Source organism: Solanum dulcamara, chromosome 4, assembly GCF_947179165.1.
Source record: "Solanum dulcamara chromosome 4, daSolDulc1.2, whole genome shotgun sequence".
Classification (NCBI taxonomy): Eukaryota; Viridiplantae; Streptophyta; class Magnoliopsida; order Solanales; family Solanaceae; genus Solanum; species Solanum dulcamara.
In genome coordinates, this window is record NC_077240.1 from 8,854,410 (window position 1) to 8,876,757 (window position 22,348).

The 22,348-nt window shown below is 32.7% G+C and overlaps 3 protein-coding genes across 3 annotated transcripts; 2 read left to right on the forward strand and 1 right to left on the reverse strand.

Annotated features, from left to right (window-relative positions):
• Positions 1-5,935: 5,935 nt before the first annotated feature.
• Positions 5,936-6,806, forward strand: LOC129884625 (hydrophobic protein RCI2B-like). The gene is made up of 3 exons (XM_055958907.1): positions 5,936-6,094; positions 6,337-6,430; positions 6,564-6,806. The coding sequence occupies exons 1-2, from the start codon at positions 6,014-6,016 to the stop codon at positions 6,418-6,420; spliced, it is 165 nt and encodes a 54-aa protein (XP_055814882.1). The 5' UTR covers positions 5,936-6,013; the 3' UTR covers positions 6,421-6,430; positions 6,564-6,806.
• A 10,646-nt stretch (positions 6,807-17,452) lies between these two features.
• On the forward strand, positions 17,453-18,476 carry LOC129886016 (hydrophobic protein LTI6A-like). The gene is made up of 3 exons (XM_055960523.1): positions 17,453-17,690; positions 17,983-18,076; positions 18,245-18,476. The coding sequence occupies exons 1-2, from the start codon at positions 17,604-17,606 to the stop codon at positions 18,064-18,066; spliced, it is 171 nt and encodes a 56-aa protein (XP_055816498.1). The 5' UTR covers positions 17,453-17,603; the 3' UTR covers positions 18,067-18,076; positions 18,245-18,476.
• A 568-nt stretch (positions 18,477-19,044) lies between these two features.
• Positions 19,045-22,109, reverse strand: LOC129888028 (anaphase-promoting complex subunit 11-like). The gene is made up of 3 exons (XM_055963284.1): positions 22,029-22,109; positions 20,694-20,880; positions 19,045-19,711 (listed from the first exon to the last, which is right to left on the reverse strand). Exons 1-3 carry the CDS (start codon positions 22,107-22,109, stop codon positions 19,596-19,598), a joined length of 384 nt encoding a protein of 127 aa, XP_055819259.1. The 3' UTR covers positions 19,045-19,595.
• Positions 22,110-22,348: the final 239 nt, after the last annotated feature.

The window sequence follows — 22,348 nt, forward strand, 5'->3', positions numbered from 1 at the left end:
CAACACCCAGTTCAGCATCTTACAAGAAACATTCATCTGCATGTACTAAAGCTGCAACTCCAATTAATATACTCCATCCGTCCACCTTTATTTATCTATTTTATTTAAAATAGACGTTGACTTTTATTTATTCAATTTAGAAAATCAAAAAATAATTTATGACTTAATTAATTTTTAATTTATCTTTTATCATCAACTATAGTCATTTCTCGAAACATTTATAATAAAATTGTCATATAGTATGACAAGAGTTTGACTAATTTATGTTGGATGCTTGTGTGTTACGGTGTTGAGTGGTGCAGCCCATAATGTTCACATGGGGGATTTGTGGTGCAGCCATTGTTATGCCGTAGCCAACGGATTTGTTTCATGCTGTGTAAAACCTAGACCGACATTATATATATTGCCATGTTACATGCAAACATAGTGTACAATTCAATTGGTAAATTCTTCATTTGTACCCTTAATGCCCACATATATATATATATATATCTACTTTCATTATGTTTTGACAGCTTGTTCATGTCAATCCCAAGGAGATAAGCCTCAGCCTATAACTTGGTAAAGGCAAAAAGGGCCAAGCTTTTTCGCCCATTATTAGTCCAATGCACTTCCATACCGTGCATGAATTAACAAGGGCCGTGCGTGCTCTCTCTTTATATCATTACTTCAATATTGTTGACCAAAATTATATCTCATCTTTTGTGATTTAATTATCATAAACTGGAGTAATAAGATTTTAAACAAGTGTTTAATTATGTTTCTGATGTAATTTGGTTTATAACAACCAAGATCATTGCATTAAATAAAAAACATGAGATAAGACACATACTTGCAAAGATGTTTTCACTATTAATGTAGAAGCGTTTACTTGCATAGAGTTGAGAAGACGAGTGAGAATCTAATCATGTTTATAGACATGATTAAATAAGTTATATTGAACGAACTAAAAATCAACCCAACACAAAATTATCTTGTATTAAACACATAGAAGCTTAAAGAGAAAATATATCAAATCCCATTTAGACTTGCCTACTAAATTTATTTTAAAACTTTAACTTTATATAATTATTTACCTCCCTATTTTCATTTCAAGAGAATTTAAATCCACCCAAACGGATGACCTGACAAATCAAAAATAAAAGCACGTAAACACCAAAAATTAAAGAGAAAAATAATAAGTGGGCCCATTTTTTTTCTTTTTTGCCAACAATCTTTCTTTCCTTCATCTTCCTCACACCCTACCAACCCTGCCCTTAGCTACATCAGCCCCGCCCCTTCTTCTTTCTCACACCTCACCACCCCATGCCGCCCTCAACCACCACTTGCACCACTCCTTCTTCTTCGACCCCCCCCCCCCCCCAACGACCACCACATCTTCTTTCTCCTTTTTCGAAATACCCCCACCCTCTTTTCCTTTCGATCTGTAAAAGGGTGTGATGAACAGGAAAAAAATGAAAAAGCCAATAATTTGTTCTTGCTTCAAAATTACTACTTATGATAGTATTTGATTGTGATGGACTTGAAACTCTTTTTAATGAAAAATCTACAATTCCTTCATATCAAATTAAATTTTCAGTTTTTATTATTGATCTATTTTGCTAATATGTCTTCAAAATTGAATGTGTTTTTTGTGAGAATGGATTTGAGATCTTGTATCAATCGTTCAACTGGCGAGTTTGTTCTTTTTTGAGATTATTTTTCTTATAATCTTCGATTATTTCCTTTCTAAAATTGTGAATAATGAAAAGAAATAAAAATATCAAAATTTGAATAATTTTCAATTTAGCATTGATGTAACGTTGATGTATTGTTGACAAGGTGTGTAATGTACTTTTTATTATAAATTTGATATTGTAATGTTAGGGTGAGATTAAATTTTTTTAAAAATTGTTAAATGAAGTATTTGAACATTTATGTAATTAAAGTACTAAAGTAAATTTTGTACATTATAATCTAGTTTTTTTCTAAATTCTGCAGATAGCAAAAATTTTAGTAGACTAAATTATCTTTTTTACTCAAATTCAAATAAATTGAAGGGATCATTAATTCTTAGGTCATATTTAACACCTTAGAAAGTGGATTTTGGGAATATAACATTCTATTAGCAAATTAAGAAGAAGATTCTGGAAATTATCTGGCACAGAGAAAGCAAACATGGGTTCATGATCTGGCACACGTGGATGTGATTCTCCTACACGTGAGGTGACGGCCCAACAATTAACTAATTAAGCTGCCACGTGCCACCAACTAATACCAGGACCCATTTCTTTTTCTTTTTATCATAATCTTTTTCGGTGAAATATAATTTACGTTTCCTGCCAAGAAAATTTGACTTCCATTAGAATATCATGTCGACGTCTCTTGTCATTAAATAATGTGCCAAAACGAAAAAAGACAAAGAGTACAATCACGTGGTATGAAAAAAAAATTGAAATATCGTAGAGAAATATCTTAATTTTGGTGGAAACGACAAAAGGAAATCACAGTTTGATATTTTGATTGAAATGTCGTATGCTAAAGAATTTGTCATATAAATTGTTTTATCATGAATTATTTTTTTCAAATTGACTTAAAGGAATGATAAAATTATGTACAAATTAAATTTATTTAGTCCTAGACAATTAGGCACTTATGTACTATTTCATTTTTAATAAAATCTAGATTAATTGTGGACAAGTTTTTAATTACCGGACCCCGGAAAGCTGCTTTAATTTGAGGAAAAAACAATGGCAGAAGAAAAATATCAATGATAAAAACAAACAATTTAAAAATCTCCTCTATTAAAGTCTTTTCTTCTTTCCATCAGCTTTTTTCTTATACAGATCTGTATGAGTTGTTTTTCTTATACTGATCTGTATGGTTCTTACAACTAATTCACCATGTGGAGAACCTTTTATTTGATTCAACACTCACCAAAAGATCTCTAGATAGAGAGAGAGGGGTACAAAATTTCTCCTAGCAAGTATGTATGTATTTTTAATATTGAGGAAAAAAGTATGTATCAAATAGAATAAATTTGTGTCATTCCATAACTCAATACATATTTTTTGTTTAAATTTATATTTATATTAAAAATTCATTTACTATATTATGTGCGACTCCAAATCTCCAATAACTAAAAACCAACTATGAATTTGATGGTTGGTTGAGTTAATCTTTTTTACATGAATGAAGGAGGGCTCAAAGTGGGTAGTTCGGGATTTAATTTCTAATATGTTTCTAGCTATTGTCAAATATTGCTAGTAGATGATTTTCTTCCTTACATATTGTCAAATATTGCTAGTAGATGATTTTTTTCCTTACTTTGGTAAGCAAATTGGTCAATAAAAATAATATCGTCAACCTAAAATATGATGGAAAAAAATTCTGCCTTCCAAATATGAGAAGGGCTAAACTTTTTTGCTTTAAACAAACAAAAACATTAAGAGATGAGATTTCTTTAATTTTGAACATGTTAGTTCACCAAAGTTTAGATCGCAGGGCCATTTCATTTTGAAACGAGTGTCGCACCACAAGTTTAAAATTTAAAGTTGAACTCAGAATCTCAAGGGAAAATTGTCCAATTGTTTATGTTAGCGAAGTGATTAAAATTGTCCAACGGCCTTTTACTTTTTTCTTAATTTGAAAATTGAAACAGGTTTCAATTACAATATATAGTACCTTTTCAATTTACACCAAATCTAATTAATTCCCAAATCCATTTTGACCGTCAATCTTCGTCATTAAAATTGGAGCCGATGATATTCAGTAGCTAGTTGTTACCTTCTTCGTTTCAAAATAAGTGTCACTTTAGTTTCTTTAATGCCCACTAAAAAAAATACCTCATATGTTCAATTTTACTTGTGTACGATTCCAAAAAATAATTTTTAATTTTACTTATCACTTTTAACATTTCAAGAATAATTTTTTTTAAATGTTTCTCTTAGCATTAATTACTTACTATCCAAATCATTTTTCAAGATCCAATACTAAACATCAATTAATAGGGATAGTGTGATAAAATAGTTATGTCAATCAGTATTTTCTTAATAGATGTGTCAAGTTCAAATGTGATAAGTAAAGTGAATGGAGAGAATATAACATGAGTATCATTTACTTAGTTGCCCTTATTTATTAGATATTTCTCGGACAATTAAGCACAATTAAGCAGAAGCAATTCTTTAATATAAAAACATAATTGAAAATAATTAATAATTATTATCTTAAATTTTTAAAGCGACATTTTTTTTGAGAGACTGTTAGATCGAGAAAGATTTTAATGATTGACAAAAAGAGGAACATATGAAAGGAATAGGTGGATGGAAAACGTTTATGACCTATCTAGTTGCATAAAGTTTTCTTTCATAAGAGTATTCCTACAAGGAAAGGGAGACAGTAAAAGAACAACTACTCCAACTCAAATAAGGAGAGGTCTTGCAATTCTACAAGGAAAGTGAAGCAGTAAAAGAATATCAACATCGACTCAAAGAAGGAGAAGTCTTGCGTCTACAAATAAAGAAAGATTTTCACAAAGAACCTTGCGCACTTACATAGAGAGCATCAAGCAGAACGAATTCAAGTAAGAGAGAGTTCATATTTGAGAGGGTTTTAATTGAAGATTCAAGTGCAGCCAATGCAAGAAAACAAGATTGAAAAACCTAATCCATAGGCTTATGCTTTATAGTTCTTAAGTCAAGTTTGCTTGTACTACATTTTATCGAGTTGTATTTTAAATGTTTTTTAGATCTAGTGAGTTATAAACTAGAGTAGGAATATAGTTTTCAAGCTGGGCAACTTGAAGACTTGAGAACATAAACCTTGGGAGCTTTGTGTTGAAATTTAGGAATTAGAGTTAGTTCCTAGGATCGCAAGAGTTGTAATCTGAAATCATAACTTGAAGTTGATTCAACAGTCACGGGTGATTGTTGATTCATAGGAATTAGAGTTTATAATTCCTTAAGTTACATAGGTTTGTAATCTTAAACTGTTGAGATTCGGAATTTTGTAAAGTTGAAGTTAAATCCTACAGAGGTGTAGGTCGTGATTTTTTATCTTTTATGAGCTAGGATTTTTTCACGACAAAGTACTGTGTTACTACTTTATTTGCTTTCCATAACGTAGTTCTTATAATTCGCAAAGAAATAGATAGAATATACTTGTTCCTTAGACAAATCTGAGGGTAAGATTTCAACAGAGACAATTTTTTTTTTAATTTCTAAAATACACTTATTTGGGACAGAGAGAGTACTTTATATGAAATTTAAAGTGCATTTCTACAAATAAGATTTATTCCCCGGTTTCTACCCTTTATTTAACTCCAAGAAAGAAAATACCTTTTATAAATGAAATATCATAGCTATGCAATCAACACTAGTGCACTTTCTTCTCAATTTAATTATATCAGTTCACTATTACTAGTCCAATAGAGTCAAAATTACTAATATTCTCGTAGTAGTTGTTAACATGAAGAAGTAATTTGCGATGTTGTACTCCTAATTTCTTGCGTCATTTACAAGATAAAACAACCAATGGGTAGCAGTAGGACCAGTAGATGAACATAGGAAAGAAGAAATATCAGTCTGAAAGGTAGATAATGGGCCCAATATAACGTTTCATCTTGTCAAGTGGCACTACTAAATGATATGACCTGTACAAATCCAATTCGTCTTAAAAAAATTAATATTTAACATCTATTAAAACGAATTTTATGATAAAATCTTCCTATCAATTATTGATTTTTAAAAAATGCGTAAAAATAAAAATGAATAAATAAAAGCGAACGCACGGAGTATCCGACAAAAAAACAAAAATTGTAAAAAGTTAAAGAAAGGCAGAGGGTTGAGGATAAGTGCGATTAATGAAGTAAACGCGTTTAAGGAAGCGAACCCCTCCGACGTGAAAATACGAAATTAGCCCTTCGAGAGAGGAATACATCTCAGCCTATTTATAGGGCAACCACTTGTTCCAAATTTCAAAATTCAGTGAGAGTCCTAAATCTGGTGTTTAATTAATAGCATTTGATAAAAGAAAAATGGGCACAATGACATGTATCGACATTATTTTGGCAATCATCTTGCCTCCCCTTGGTGTTTTCCTCAAGTTTGGCTGCAAGGTACCCCTCCCCTTTTTCCTTCTTTTAATTTAGTAACGTTATGTTTGGTCTCCCAGCAATTTGTGCGCTTGAATATTTGCTACTTTTTAGCAATACAGGATAATTTTGGACTTGAAATTTAAGAAGCGAATCACATAGCATCTTCTTATCGCGATCTGAATTAATTTGCCTATTAATTTTCTACTACTAGATAAAAACTCTGATTTTTTATTTTGTTTTTTTGTGTTGGGAAAACAAAACAGGTGGAGTTCTGGATCTGTCTTTTGTTGACTCTCTTTGGATGGCTACCTGGTATTATCTATGCTATTTGGGTCCTCACCAAGTGATGATCCTATGGTAAATTTTCTCAATTTCATCTCCTATGGTACAACAAGCCTGTCATCTTAGTTTGGAAGAATATTCTCTCAATTTCCTTACAATATATTATAGGAAGAGGTATCTAATTCCTTTTTTACTTTTTTTTGGATAGGTGGATATGTGATGAAGCCCATTACTAAGTCTCTTTATTTTCGCTAATGCAGTATCTAACGGCTGTTGTATTTATTCTTGATGTATTTCTTCCAAGTTTATCCCCTCCTTTTTCTTTTTTGGCTATTCTATCTTTGTGTATTCCAACAGAGAATTTTGGATAGGGTGTTGGTTGTGTAAGTCCGTTGGATTGTAATTTGACTTCCATTCTGTTATTTTAATTGAATTTAATATAATAAATAAACATGTGGCTTATACAAATACAATGTTTGCTTGCGTCGTTTAACTCCTGGGGTTGGTAGGTAAGATATTATTTCAATAGACGTGTTCGACTTTATCTACAAATCTTATGGTGATTATCAAAACACTTGTAATATGGCGATAATTTTCTTTTTTTTTCATATTATAAATTAAAGAAAGAAAAGAAATATGGGGAGAGGGGACAATTTTCATGCAGGTCACAATCATCTTAATCATCAAAGTAGTAAAGCGACAATGATGGTCTAAGAAAATAATACATGCACCAAAGTTATACTCTAACTATAATTTGAATTATAATTATATTTAATTCAAATTTTTTTTCTAGACTAATGGCATTGCAATTTTTTTTCCTTTTTTTAATTCCTTCCGTTTTCTTAAATTATTACGTTCATTTTTTATTTTTATTTTTAAAAAATCTAATTCATGACATTTATATTTATAATAATAATTATAATATAATGTGTAATCAAAAGATTTGAGAGAGATGAAAAATATAGGAAATTATCCAAGAAATTTTCTATGTTATATGAGAAATACAACAGTAGAAAAATGTAACGAACACTTCAAAAAACACTTAGATGTACAAAAGACCAGAGAAGGAGAAAGAAATAAGTATGTATGCTTGTATAATAATTAAGGAGAAAAATACGCGGATAGTGAGGAGGACAGAAGGTGAAGAAAGAGAGAAAAATAGAGAAAAAAGAGAAATTTTTTAACTTTGTGTTTAATCTTTTTACAAATAAATAAATAAATCAAAAATATTTAGTAACCTATAATAGTAGGTTAGTATTACCTAATAGTGTCAGAAAATAATACATTGATATTACATCAAAGTTAAACTCTATTATCTTTAATATTAAATAACTATATAAAATAGTACTCCAAAATATCATTAATAAGCTTAGTTTAATTTTTAAAAAATACACTTGTAATTGAGGGAATAATAACGGAGAACAAATCCAAATTAGGCATTCATGTTGGCAATCTTACAACGTATGTCGGCAGATAACTCCAATTTTAGATGTGCTTTTATCACCTTTAAACAAACAATTAACGCAATTTCGTGACCAAATTGTGATTGCTGACTGGTTACTGGTCACAAGTGCCCATCACCTGGGGAAGCTACACTTTCCACGCTTCTCTTGGGAGTCAATTGAAGGGAAGACCAAAATATCAATTCTGTTATGAAATGATATGCGGTGTCCATTTACGTGGGATCCATTAGGAAAGTTGTAGGCAAGTTATTCTCATTTTGTGTCAATAAAATGGCTATTCTTTGTAATGTAAAAGATATACAAAGAAAGATATGAATTCTCTTATATTACGTTACTCTCTACATATTTCTTCTACCGCTACTTCTCCTCTTTCTTTTTTTATTTAGTTTTAATATTTTATTTTATAACACGTTATTAGCACGAAGCTCATCACTTTGAGCTATTTTTAAGAAGGTAATAAAAGGGGGTAAGAATTTTATTTTCTTAAAATGCCTAATATTTCTAAACTTGAATTTGTTGCTCTTGACATATCTCGAAAAGGCTACCCATCATGGGCACGAGATGTCGAATTACATCTAGAATCGATGGATCTAGCAGACACCATCAAAGATGACAATATGACATCTAAGTCAAGACCGTGCCAAAACCATGATATTTCTCCGCCACCATCTTGACGAGGAATTAAAATTATAGTACCTTACATTAAATGATCCCCTTAAATTGTGGAAGAATCTAAAAGAAAGATATGACCATCTGAAGTTGGTCATCCTTCCACAGGCACGTCATGATTGGCTAAATTTGAGATTAATGAATTATAAAAATATAACTGAATATAATTCTGTCTTGTTTAGAATTATAGCTCAGTTAAATTTATGCGGAGAAGAAATCACCGAACAAGACAAACATGAAAAAACATACTCCATATTTCCACCCGCGAATATACTCCTGCAGCAGCAATACGCGAAAAGGGTTTTAAGAAATATTTTGAATTACTTTCTCACCTTCTGATTGCTGAACGTCACAATAAACTATTAATGAAAAATCATGATAATCGTTCCGTTGGTTCTTTGTCACTTTCTGAAGTGAATCAGGCAAATTATAACCAACGAGAAAGAGGTCATGACCCTAGTCGTGGTCGTGGTCATTGTCGAAGAAGAAATTATAATCATGATACTCAATTGACATTGAGAAATGATCAGCAGTACAAAAAGAAGAGTGAAAAGCTAGAAGCTTTACCAAAGAAAAATTCAGAAAGTATATGTCATAGATGTGGAGGTATGGGGCACTGGTCACGGACATGCCGGTCATCAAAACCCCTGATTCAGCTATATCAGGCATGCTTGAAGAGGGCAGAAAATAATCCAAAGAAAAACTTTATCTCTGAATATAATATTGAGCCTATGCATCTAGATGTAGCAGATTTCTTCAATTTCCCTGAAGAAAATATGAATATCGATAACCCGGATAATATTTAAATAATTTTTTTATGTGTACTAAATAATATGTTTGTATTTTTCTAATTCATGTAAATAAATAAAAAAAATTGTAATAAGTCATGTTTTAATTATAATATTTACTTTATTTCTTTTTGAAGAAAAATATGGATATGCCTTAAATTTTATTTGGATCAATGATCAATCACGAGGATATTTGTGTAATTGATAGTGGAACAATTCATGCCATTTTTGAAGACGAGAAATATTTTTCTAACTTGATTAGAAGAAAAGCAAATGTTACTACAATTTCTGGTAATTCAAAAATAATAGAAGATTGCGGAAGAGCTACTATATTTCTGCCTAAGGGGACAAAAATTGTTATAGAAGATGCACTATTCTCTTCTAAATTCCCAAAAAACTTGTTAAGTTTTAAAGATATCCGTAGAAATGAATATCATGTTGAGACAAAATAAAATGAATATTGAATACCTTGGTATAACTTAGAGTGTCTCAGGCAGAAATATATTTTGGAAAAATTACCAACTTTGTCATCTGACCTATATTATGCAAAAATTAGTGCAATTGAAGCACATATGATCGTAAACTAGAAGTTTACTGATCTAAATACATTTGTGCTATGACATGATCGATTATGTCATCCTGGATTAATAATGATGAGATGAATTCTTGAAAATTCAATTGGACATCCGTTAAAGAACCAGAAGATTCTTACGAATGATGAATTTTCATGTACTGCTTGTTATCAAGGCAAATTGATTATCAGACCATCAACCCTGAAGGTTGGCATCGAATCTCTTGGCCTTTTAGAGCATATACATGGAGATATATGTGGACCTATTCATCCACCTAGTAGATTATTTAGATATTTTATGGTCCTAATAGATGCATCGTCTAGATGGTCTAATGTGTGCCTCTTATCATCTCGCAACCTGGTGTTTGCGAAGTTGTTAACACAAATAATAAGATTAAGGGCGCAATTCCCAAATTATCTAATTAAAGCCATTCGCCTTGATAATGCTTGAGAATTTACATCTCAAACTTTTGATGATTATTGCTTATCAAGTGGGATAAAAATTGAACATCATGTTGCTTATGTTCATAGGCCTTGCATTAATTTATTAAGCGCCTACAATTGATAGCCAGACTTCTACTAATGAAAACAAAATTACCAATTACTATTTGGGGTCATGCTATCTTACATGCAGCAGCACTTGTATGTCTCAGACCAACATTATAATAAATACTCTCGTCACAATTAGTATTTAGTAATAAGCTAAATATAACCCATTTATGAATTTTTGGTTGTGCAGTATACGTGCCTATAGCACCACCACAACGTACAAAAATAGGCCCTCAATGAAGGTTGGGTATATATGTTGGGTTTGACTCACCCTCCATAATTTGCTACCTTGAACCATTGACAGGAGACTTATTCACTGCTCGATTTGTAGATTGTCGGTTTGATGAAATAATATTCCCGTCATTAGGGGGAGAGAGAAAGAACCCGAAAAAGAAATTGTGTGGAAAGTTTAATCATTATCTCATTTTGATCTACGCACCCGCACATATGAGCAGGAGGTCTAGAGGATCATCCACTTACAGACAATAGCAAATCAAATTCCAGATGCAATTATGGATTTGCAATGGATAAATAAGTCACATATCCATGCATTGAATGTGCATATCCGGATTGATGTCCCAAAAGGACCATCTACTAGTATCATAGCCTCTGAATCTCAAACAGGCCTGATGAGTGGTAGATCATTGGGTTTAAAGAATAAAAATCCTAGAAAGAGAAGCTTTATGAATAACAAAAATGATACTGCAAAAGAACCTCCCGAATAAGGTCAAGATTTGAGTAATCCTAATATTACTAAAGAAATCAGCGAACCCGAGACTCAAGTGAATGAAGAACTTTCAATAAGTTCTACCGGTGATGAGATAAATTTAGATCGATCGAAAATCGCTGTTGATAATGTTTTTACAAATAATATTGCACTTAATCTCAAGCAAGATAGTGAAAGTCTTGAGCCTAAATCCATCGAAGAATATTGACGGAGATGTGATTGGCCAGAATGACAAAAAACAATTCAATCAGAATTAGACTCACTTGCTAAACGTGATGTTTTGTACCTGTAGTCCGAACCCCTGAAGATGTGAAACCAGTTGGTTATAAATGGGTTTTTGTGCGAAAACGAAATGAGAGATATGAAATTATAAGATACAAGGCACGCCTTGTTGCATAAGGATTCTCTCAAAGACCTGAGTCAACTATGAAGAAACATATTCACCTGTTATGGATGGAATAACTTTTTGATATCTCTTTAGTTTAGTTGTATATAAAAATCTTTAAATAAATCTAATGGATGTAGTTACAGCTTACCTTTATGGTTCACTTGATAATGAAATTTAAATGAAAATCCCATAAGGATTAAAATTGCCTGAAACATGTAATAAGTCTCGGGAGATATACTCAATGAAATTGCAAAGATCATTATACGGTCTGAAACAATCAGGGCGTATGTGGTATAATCACCTTAGTAAGTACTTGATAAATGAAGGTTATATAAATAATGTCATTTGTCCATGTTTTTGTCAAGAAAATGGAATCAAAGTTTGTCATACTCGCTATTTATGTTGATGACATAAACCTCATTAGAACCTTTGAAGAGGTCCAAAAGTCGATTGAATATCTAAAGAAAAAATTTGAAATGAAAAGTCTTGGAAAGACAACTTTTTCTGGGTCTGCAAATTGAATATTTAGCAGACGGGGTCTTTGTCCACCAATCTGCCTATACTGAGAAAATCTTAAACTGATTTTACATGGACAAAGCACATCCCTTATTAGGATATAACTTGTTGGGTGTTTGCCCTGACTTTCTAAGTATAATTGGTTTTACCATTCCTACAAGAAAAATACAAATTCTTCATATTTGGCTAATCTTTTTTTTTGTAGGAAAATATTTATGACTTTATAAAAAGTTGTTCATTCCTTCTAACATAGTATCATTCACAATGTAGTTCTAGGGAATTTTGAGAGTTTTGTGTAGGGGGAAATGGTGAGACACAAGTGTTATGTTAACACATATGTGAACCTCTTTGTATTCCGAGTGAATTATGTAAGGTTATTTCCCTCTATATTTTGTATTCTAATATTTATAGTGGATTGCTCATCTCTTCTTCTGGATGTAGGTCGGTTGACCGAACCACGTTAAATGATTGTGTCTTTTAGGGTATATTTCTCATTTGTCTTCTTACTCATGGTCTTTCGAGGTTTTCTTTGCTAGCTTCCGCATGACACCTGATTATTTCGGTCCTAAAAAGTGGTATCAAACCGAGGTTAAAAATGGGTGTTCATCTTGGCAGATTTAGCTCTAGCCGCAACCTTTTTGACAATAACAAAGATTTTTGTTGGAAAATTTTTTCAAAGAAGTTCTCTGTGTCCAGGCATAGATTTTGCAGAGGAGATTATGAAAATGGAGATGCAACCCCGTTAAAGATTATGTGAAGGTGGAACAAATTTATTTTGTTAGAAATTCAGGCCAAGGAGGAGAATTGTTGAATTTTTGCCCTGACTTTCCTATTATAATTGGGTTTTCTTTTTTCTAAAAGGAAAACACAAATTCTCCATATTTGACTAATCTTTTTTCTTGTAGAAAAATGTTTATGACTCTATAAAAAGAGGCTCATTCCTATTAACATAGTAGCATTCACAATGTAGTCCTAGGGGGCTTTGAGAGTTTTGTGTAGGGGGAGAAACGGTGAGACGCAAGTGTTACGTTAACACATGTGAGAACCTCTTTGTATTCTGAGTGAATTGTGTGAGGTTATTTCCCTCTATATTTTGTACTCTCATATTTATAGTGGATTGTTCATCTCCTCTTGTGGATGTAGGTCGGTTGACCGAACCACGTTAAATGTTTGTGTCTCTTATGATATATTTCTCGTTTGTCTTCTTACTCATGGTCTTTCGTGGTTTGTTTTGCTAGCTTTCGCATGACATCTGATTATTTCGGTCCTAACATAACTTTGTAAATAGTGTAGTTTAACTCTTAGAAAATTACAAAACTTCATTAATGCAAAGGATAAAAATGAAAAAAGATTCAAACATTTCTCTTGAACTTTGAACAATTCAACTATTATGAAAAAAACTCTAGAAATTCAGTTAATATGAAATAGAGGGAGTATTGAATAATTCCGAAGTGACAAATTTTACTTTCTTATCCACCAATAAATATGTGATTCTCAATTCTCTCTTTTTCTTTTCTAAATACAAAAACTAAAACTAAATCCCTCTTTCCGAGCAGATATAAAGGTACTTAAACCCCAATGGAACATTCCCATTAGAGGCTACAAAGTGTCATCGGGTATGCAAATCTTAGAATCAATTTCATACAGTTTAAAGCAAAGGAATAACATAGAAACATGTTGGATACCTTCGGAATTCGAAAAATCACATTGAGAAATACTTGAAGATAATACGATTGTGATCACATTAAAAGACCTTTGGAGAAAGCTAGCTATTACAAGGAGGAACACAATTTCTAATAATTGTTTTAAAGGAAACATGGAAGACGACATCTTAATCAGTGCAGCCACTGGATTTACAAGAAGAGAACATGTATGACAACATTCCATAAATTTCCCCTGTTCCCCAATGTATGTGAGTTTTTTAAGGGATCATTTGCTAAGACTAGACTTATGTTATGCTTTTTAGCTTCTAGAAGAAGGACAAATATAAATACAATTAACTTAACAATGAAAAAATGTTTGTCAGAAACTATGAAGTTGTGATTTTATGAAATGCAATTTCCAATCTGCCCAATTGTGCATGCAAGTTGATGGTATATATTGACATTAAGTATCATCGAAATTAAGAAGCAGAGTTTTTGGCTAAAAATATTTTAAAACTAAACCTAAAATTTAAGCTACATTATTAAACAATTATAATGAACAAAAAAAATATCCTTCAGATATTCAAAACAGCGCAACTCTCATTCTTTTTTCTGACTCTGTTAAAGAACTAATAGAAACTATACATGTGCGAGTCACATGATACCAAAAGCTCCAATTAAAATTGCTCTCCAAGGCATACTCACCCTTCTCCACGACTTCAACGAAATTTCTTCTTAAATTAATACCAACAAATTGTCTCTCATGAAATATCCTGAAGTTCAACATTTCTGCTATCTTTTGTTTTTCTTTTGTTCTCCCGTTTCAATTTCCTTGACTTATTTTTCTTTTTAATTCATTTTAAAAAGAATAACTTTGAATTTTTTAGCTAGTCTTTAATTAATTTCAATTTTGTACCTAACATATTTAAAATAACAAAATTAAATGATATTTCGGCACATTGATAATTTGACATATGGTTAATTTAAGATTACAACATTCAAAATTCTTTTTTATTTTACATCTTTCAAATCGCTCTCATAGTCTTTAGTATTTCATAAGTAGTTCTTTCACCCCAAACTTATTGGCTAGTGGCCTAGGAGGAGTTTAATGAACATGGAGGTTAGAATCAATTTGGAAACATGGAATAAATTTATTTTGTACCTATTTTATATTTCAAAAACTAGTTAATTTAGGGTACAATACATAATTCACTTAGGTTCCATAAGAGCAGTAAATATCTTGAACATAGATAATGATTCCTCTAATAATCGGCTTCATTCATATTACTATGGTTTGGCAACTGATTCCAGTACTTTAATTGTCACCACGCTATTACCCCGAATTACCACCATACCAATCTTATTCTTATTGTTTCCATTGACCTCAACATGAACTGATCGAACCCACGAAGAGTCCCCACAACTTGGCGGTTTGCATTCAACTTGATTTGAACCTGCTTGTCCATCTACTTTTTGAGATCAGAAAGTTGACTCGATCTGCTCATCTTTTTTTTCTTTTTTTATCTTTTGAGAGAGAAGCAATGGAGGAGCTGAAAAATTTTCTAATTCTCATGAGCAGTTGTTTATGAAAGCAACTTAGAATATTGGTTTGTGCTCATTGGTGTAGATATTCACGTGAGTGATTTCGTTAGTTTTCTAACGGTGTTAAACAAAAGGCTGAAAGTTGTTAAGTATTAAATACTTCAAGGATGTTTTTTGTTAATTATGATAGTTTAATGATGTAACTTAAGTTTTGAGTATAGTTCGGAGATGTTTTTGGCCAAAAATTCTTAACAGAGTCAGAAGAAAGGATGAGAGTCTAGTCTTAGCAAATGATCCCTTAAGTACAGAAAAGGGTCAAATATACCATGTACTATTGGAAAGAGGTTAAATATACCCTTTGTTATACTTTCACACTAAATATATCCCTTTCGTTATATTTTTTATACTGATTTAACCTTATAACTAACAGAGGGATACGTGAACGGCTCGAATTAAAAGAACTCATCTAATTGAAACCATACCCAAAAATAAACTAAACCCCCCTCTCCCCCAACCCGAATCAATTTACCCAGAGCCAATTTAAAGTTGAAACATCAAAAACCTAAAGAAGGTGTTATATTTTGGTTTGGGTTTGAAGAAGAGTGTCCAGATTTCTATTTGGTAGAGTTTGTTTTTTCTAACTTGGGTTCTCTTCACAATTGGATTGTTGCTTCGTTGTTCAAGTAAATTGTGTGTTTGAGGACTGTTTCCAAAGAGTTACGTCGAGAGAGCTACAACCAATTACACATCTAGATATTATCACAACTCATTTTTGCTCTCCAAGCTCCAGAGAATTTTAGATGATTTCTATTAATTTTCGATTAAAAAAAATAAATGAACAGACTGCATCAAGTTCATGGCAGACTTGATTAAGCAGGGGTTGTGTAATTTCTCTGAGAACTTTGAGACTTTTCAGGCTAATCTTCCGGAGCTCCGGCTACTTTGAGACTTTTCAGGCTAATCTTCCGGAATTCTTCCTTTCCAGACTCCATCTCCGGCAATCAACTTCTCCATTCCATTCTAGAGATGCATATTTTGGTATAGCTCTACTTTGATTATTTTGATATTTGGGACAAATTGTTGGTGGAGTGATTCTACATTACCTGCGCACTCATTTGGGTTAATTTTCCATTCACTTAGAGATTAAACTTTATTCAAGAAGACTATCATTTAAAAAAAAATAAAAAATTAGGTCGGATAATACTAATGGGTCTGGGTAAATTGATTCGGATGGGGCGGGTTAGTTTATATTTGGGTATAGTTTAAATTAGATGAGTTCTTTTAATCCTAGCCGTCCACGTGTCCTTCTGATATTATAAGGACAAATTAGTACCAAAAGTATAACGAGAGGAATATATTTAGCCCGAAAATATAATGAAGGATATATTTAACTTATTTTCAATAATACAAAGGTATATTTGACCCTTTTCCTTTTAAGTAACATGTCATACCATACCCTACTAAAATTTTAGCTTAAGTTACAAGAATAAAAATTCAAATTAAAGAGAGAATAATATTATAACCCGCCACTCGTCTTGATTCTCTTCGACTAGGATCGTACAGCAACACGGAGATCTTAGTTAAAGTCTAAATCCGTGACAATAAAATGACTATCTGTTGGATCTAGAAAACAGAACCCTTTAGTCCATATGTCCATGTAATAAAGTAATTAGAGATGGGACAATCAACCCATTGGATGAACTCATGTGAATGGTGAACTCCAATTTAGACAAACGCGTATCATAGACAAATAGGCTTACTTACCGGATAATCATCCCCAGGAAGCTTGCCATCAGGACAAAAAAATCCATCCAAAGTGAGTTATCCCCATGTCCATACGAAGCAACAACTAGCGTGCCATCTGCAAATGGAATGAAAAGTTGTCAGTTATCCCCATCCAATAAATAATCAAGACCTCGCAAACCACACGCAGCTTCTTAGGGGTAATTTGATACATAGAATGAGATTAACAATCTCGAAATGAGGTAAAAACTCTAACCTATACTAAATTAATCATTTATTTTATCCAAAAATTATTGTCTCTTATCTCGCACCAAACGTCCCCTTTAGTGTGAACGCCAACTTCCCATGTGATGGACAGTGTGAAAACAATACTCCACCCCTCCCATTACAGCTATTTTGCCACGTGTCGCGCTAAAATGAGGATGAGCTGTGCAAATTCTATCCTTACTAATCCTCCCAAAAAAAAAAAAAAGTTTTTAAAGGCGAAGCAGTTAATTAAGGACGAAAGTAGCCCTCAAGTACTTGTCAGCCTATATATATAAGGCCACAACTTCCTCCTGTTTTTCTTATCAAAATACACACACATTACAGCACTCCTAAATCTGTTGTTTAATTAGAATTTGATTATCATCATCAGAAGAAGAGAAAAATGGGAGACAGCACCATGACATGCATAGACATTCTTCTGGCCATCATCTTGCCTCCCCTTGGTGTTTTCCTCAAGTTTAACTGCGAGGTTCTCTCTCCTCCTCTTTAACTTACTGAGTATTTTTATTTTCGGCGTTGATATTCACTAGTCCAATTAATTCCACTAAATAAATTGCTTCCGGTTATAACTTCATACTACTGCACACAATTTTCCCCCTTTTTGGGGCTTAAGGGCGCCTAGGGCTAAGGGGTGGATGAGATGAAGATTTAGTTTTGTGGGGTTTAGGATATTCAAATGGAAGTAAATAATTGACTCACTTATTATAGGTTTGTTATAAAGATATTTGATGTAAATTTTGTGTTTTGGGAAAACAAAACAGGTGGAGTTTTGGATCTGTGTTTTGCTGACTCTCTTTGGGTGGCTACCTGGTATTATCTATGCTATTTGGGTCCTCACCAAGTGATCAGCATATGGTAATTTTTCATTTTTCCCCAATCCCAAATACAAAAAGGACAACTCTTTTTCTTTTTTTTTTTGGTTTGGAAGAGTATTCAACGTAGATCTCATAGCTTAAGATTCTATCAATTCGCTTAGAATATTTTTTTCATACAATTCCCTTTTTCTTTTTTCTTGCCTGACAGGTGGATATGTGAAGACCATTACTACTAAGTATCTTCATTTCCGCTAATGGAGTCATCTAGATGCCTTTTTCAGATTTATTTTTGGCTTTAGGTTATTTTCTCCTTTGGATAGATTGTTTGATGAAAGATATAAAATATCTTGTTGCTATTTTATAAGTCATTTGGGATTGTAATGTAACTTCCACTCTGTATTTTATTGGATATTATATAATATGCTACTACTATTAAACTATGGCTTATGTTGTTTGTGTTACAGCTGGCATTACTCTAGAACTTTTTTCTATTTATCCGCAAACCTTATGATGATTTTTAGTACTATTACTAATACTTAATTTTGTTGTAATGGGGTCATAATTTTCTCTTTTTCAAAGCAAAACACAAATGGGGACAAAACAGCAGTCACAAATCAATCATCAAGTGACAATGGGTGGTGCTATGTCTAAATCATTTTACTTTGCCATCCACCAAAAACTAAGCTTTGGATTCTCATAAATCATTGATTTTCTCTTTGATATTCGTAACTATGGGGGATACCAAAAGGTAAAAGAAGCAAATAAGACTCTTACACAAGTGATTTCCTTTACCATAATGGACAAAATTCTATTTCAAAACAAACTGATATAGTACATTTTGGGACAATCGATTTGAAATATAAAACAGACGGTACCTATCACCCCACTAAAGCATGTCGATCACAGGTAAAAAAAAGTGTCAAAACAAGTCATTGTACATGCAAATAAGTGAAAAATCTATAATGAAGATGAATGGAATTTTACTGATGGAAAGAGGAAACGTCAGAATTGGGAAATCCAATTTACGAACACCTCAAGATGTTTTCAATTCACAATATATTACAACTGAGTTCGAGATATAATGCAATTCACAAACGAAACATTGTCCCTATGCCAGCTATGTCACGGTCCATGCCCACACGTTCCTGATAGCTCATGTACATGGCCAAATGTGCACAAGGCACTAATATGTTAAAGAGTCGATTAATGCTTGTTTTCCAATTTCATGTGGGCAGAAATGGGGTAGAGGCAACTGTGATAAAGCAGACAGACAGCATACTTTGGACCAGAAGCAAGCATCTATTATGTCCTTTTCTTCTCATCAATGGCTGGCAATTGATGTATTGAAGACTTTGGGATGGATGGCTAATAGAATATGTGCACCTGCTTCCAAGTCTAATACAAATACACTATCTATTCTAGGCCCTTAAAGACTTAAATTAATAATTGTATATGGGGATGAGCACATATCAGCACAGCTATTCTCGCTAGAATATCATAGTATTACACACAGACACATCATTCCTTCCTACTGCCAAATTCATGCACAAAAGCTTTGTTCATTCTTTAAACTGCCATTCACGACGACACATGGGACAATGTGCTTGAGCGGATTGAGAATTCACCCACTTCAAGATACAATGAAGATGAAATGCATGGTTGCAAGCACCCCATACTGCAAAGAAAAGTAATTATCAAAGCATTAATAGCCTTAAAAAAGAGGGGCCAGATACCAGAGAGGTCAAGTCAATAGTATACACAGAAAATTGATGAACCCTATCCATATCGCAAGAATCAAATGTCACTGTTCTCATTCTATATATATAATAGGGTAAACACTTCCTCCTCATTTTCAAAATCCACTGACACTCCTGAATCTGGTGTTTAATTAGCATTAATAAGAAGTTGTTAAGAAACAGAAAAGAAGAAAAAGAGGGGAAAACGGAAGACAACAAAATGACATGTGTAGACATTATTTTGGCAATCATCTTGCCTCCCCTTGGTATTTTCCGCAAGTTGGGTTACAAGGTACTACTCTCTTCTCCCTTCTTCCCCTTCCTGATAACTTATTAGAGTAATTTTTTAAATTTGTTTATGTGCTTTGGACATTCAGTATTCAAACTCACCAGTCCGATTAATTTAAATGCATAAACCGACTAAATAAAAGGCTTCCTTCTGGTTAACTTAAAACTACCGCAAAAGAAAACTTGAATATTGCCTGTAAAAACATGGCATCTGATAGATTTTCCACTCCCAAATTCGGCTTGGGTGGGCATGCCTCATCCCTTTTTTACCACCAGCCTTGTAGGGGCTTAGAGAGATGCCAGAGAGACCTTTTTCTCCTCTCTTTTTTTTTTTCCTTTTTGGGGTTCACGGGTGGCCAGGGCTAAGGGTTTGTGAGTGTAGAATGCAAATGCAAGTAAAATTTTTACTTTTTGTTCTAAAATATTGAAAAATTGTACAAGAAAGGTGAAAGTACAAATACATATGGACAATGTGCAGACTATACAATCTACAAAACATAATATTTTATCCAGTAAATATATACAAATTGGTGTAACTCATTAGATATACAGATACACTAGGTTTACATGAGAATGGTGATCCAGTATCTTATATGCCTGAAAAAACTATTAGGGAGAGATAAACAGGCTTACTTAGTGGACAATCATCACCAGGGAGTTTGCAATCAGGACAGCAACCATCAAAAGCCATCCTACATATACCACAAGTTTCATCCTGAGCGTCCCATGTCCATGAAGAAACGGCATGCCATCTGCAATGCACAAGGAAGTAACAAAAGTAAGATGAAGTAACCACACCATGTAGTCTAAAGTCCAACAACTATTAAAATCCAAATGTCATGAAGAGGACATACTCTATTCACAATCCCAGCAAAACACCCAATAGAACAGGTTAAGGGAAACTTCATGATTTGCTGATATAGCCCCTCTCAAGGAAATATGCCAACATATCCTTCGGTCAAAGCAACTAATCAACTTGCAACATAATGCCTACCCTCCATTTACTTAAGAAATTCAGAATATGCACGTCTGTACCTCAGTGAAATAATTGATGAAATATAAATTAAAGTAGATATTCGGGGGGACGAAGGGCTAGTGAAAATGCTTCTTTGTAATCCTACGAAGTTCAATGGCTCTACATTCTCCAACAAAATTCAGAAATAAATGATATTAAAATCCCAAGATCACAAGATAAGCAATATCTAATTAGTAATGACATATTTAGACAGAAAATAAGCTTCAATATCAGAAATGATTCAGTAACAATTGCTATAATTCAGTGCACTTATTATCCGCTCAAGCAACACACATATACCGTATCCTTCATTTAAACATTTCAAATCAGCGACATAATCATAAAAGGATACGCAAAATCTTGACTTTCATTCCGCTCTCTGCAATATCAAGACCACAAAAACGAAAATTCGTAAATTATATGCTGAAATGAAAAATTGAAAACACTCTTGACAGAAAACACATAAAAATAAATATACTGGAAGAGAAATTAACCTTTTTCTACTACAAAATTGGTGCGTTAATCTACTGTTTCTGCAAGAAATTTGAACTGAGATGTCTTGGTTTAGGGTTTTATACAAACTCTGAAGAGGGGGGGAAAATTAGTGAAAAAATATGTTATGGTCCTACGCAGTGAGTGAGCAAAAGTCTTAGGTTTAAGGCCCAGAATGAACTTAGCCCATATCATTATCACATGGCCAATTAATGATTTTGGGCTCCTTTGGTTAGGGAACACGTTAGGGAAAACAACACAAATTTCACTAGTTTAAGATTTAATTACGTGTCTTTTTGTGAGTTTTTGAAATTTTTATTCGTGTTAGATTTCAGTCCCCAGATACATATATCCGACGCCTCTAGATACATGTATTTCGGATATATAAGATCAAAATTTTGTGTAATTTATTCCAGATACATTGTATATAAGTGGATTCGCATGTACTGGGATACACTGACTCTCTCACTCGCCTCTCTCCCCATGTATCTGTATTTCAGAATGTATTTGGCGGTGGTGGAGCCACCTGCTGTTCTATTCATTTGACTATTGTTATACATAGGCACATATCATTGATAAAAAGAAAATATTAAAGTAACAGTTGCAAAGAGAGAAATACATCATATTACTACATATAATGGTTTGATTAGACACAATTTATCCTACTAATTTGATTATTGTAATACATAGCATTGACAAAAGAAAATATTAAAGTAACAGTTGCAAAGAGAGAAATACATCATATTACTACATATAATGGTTTGATTAGACACAATTTATC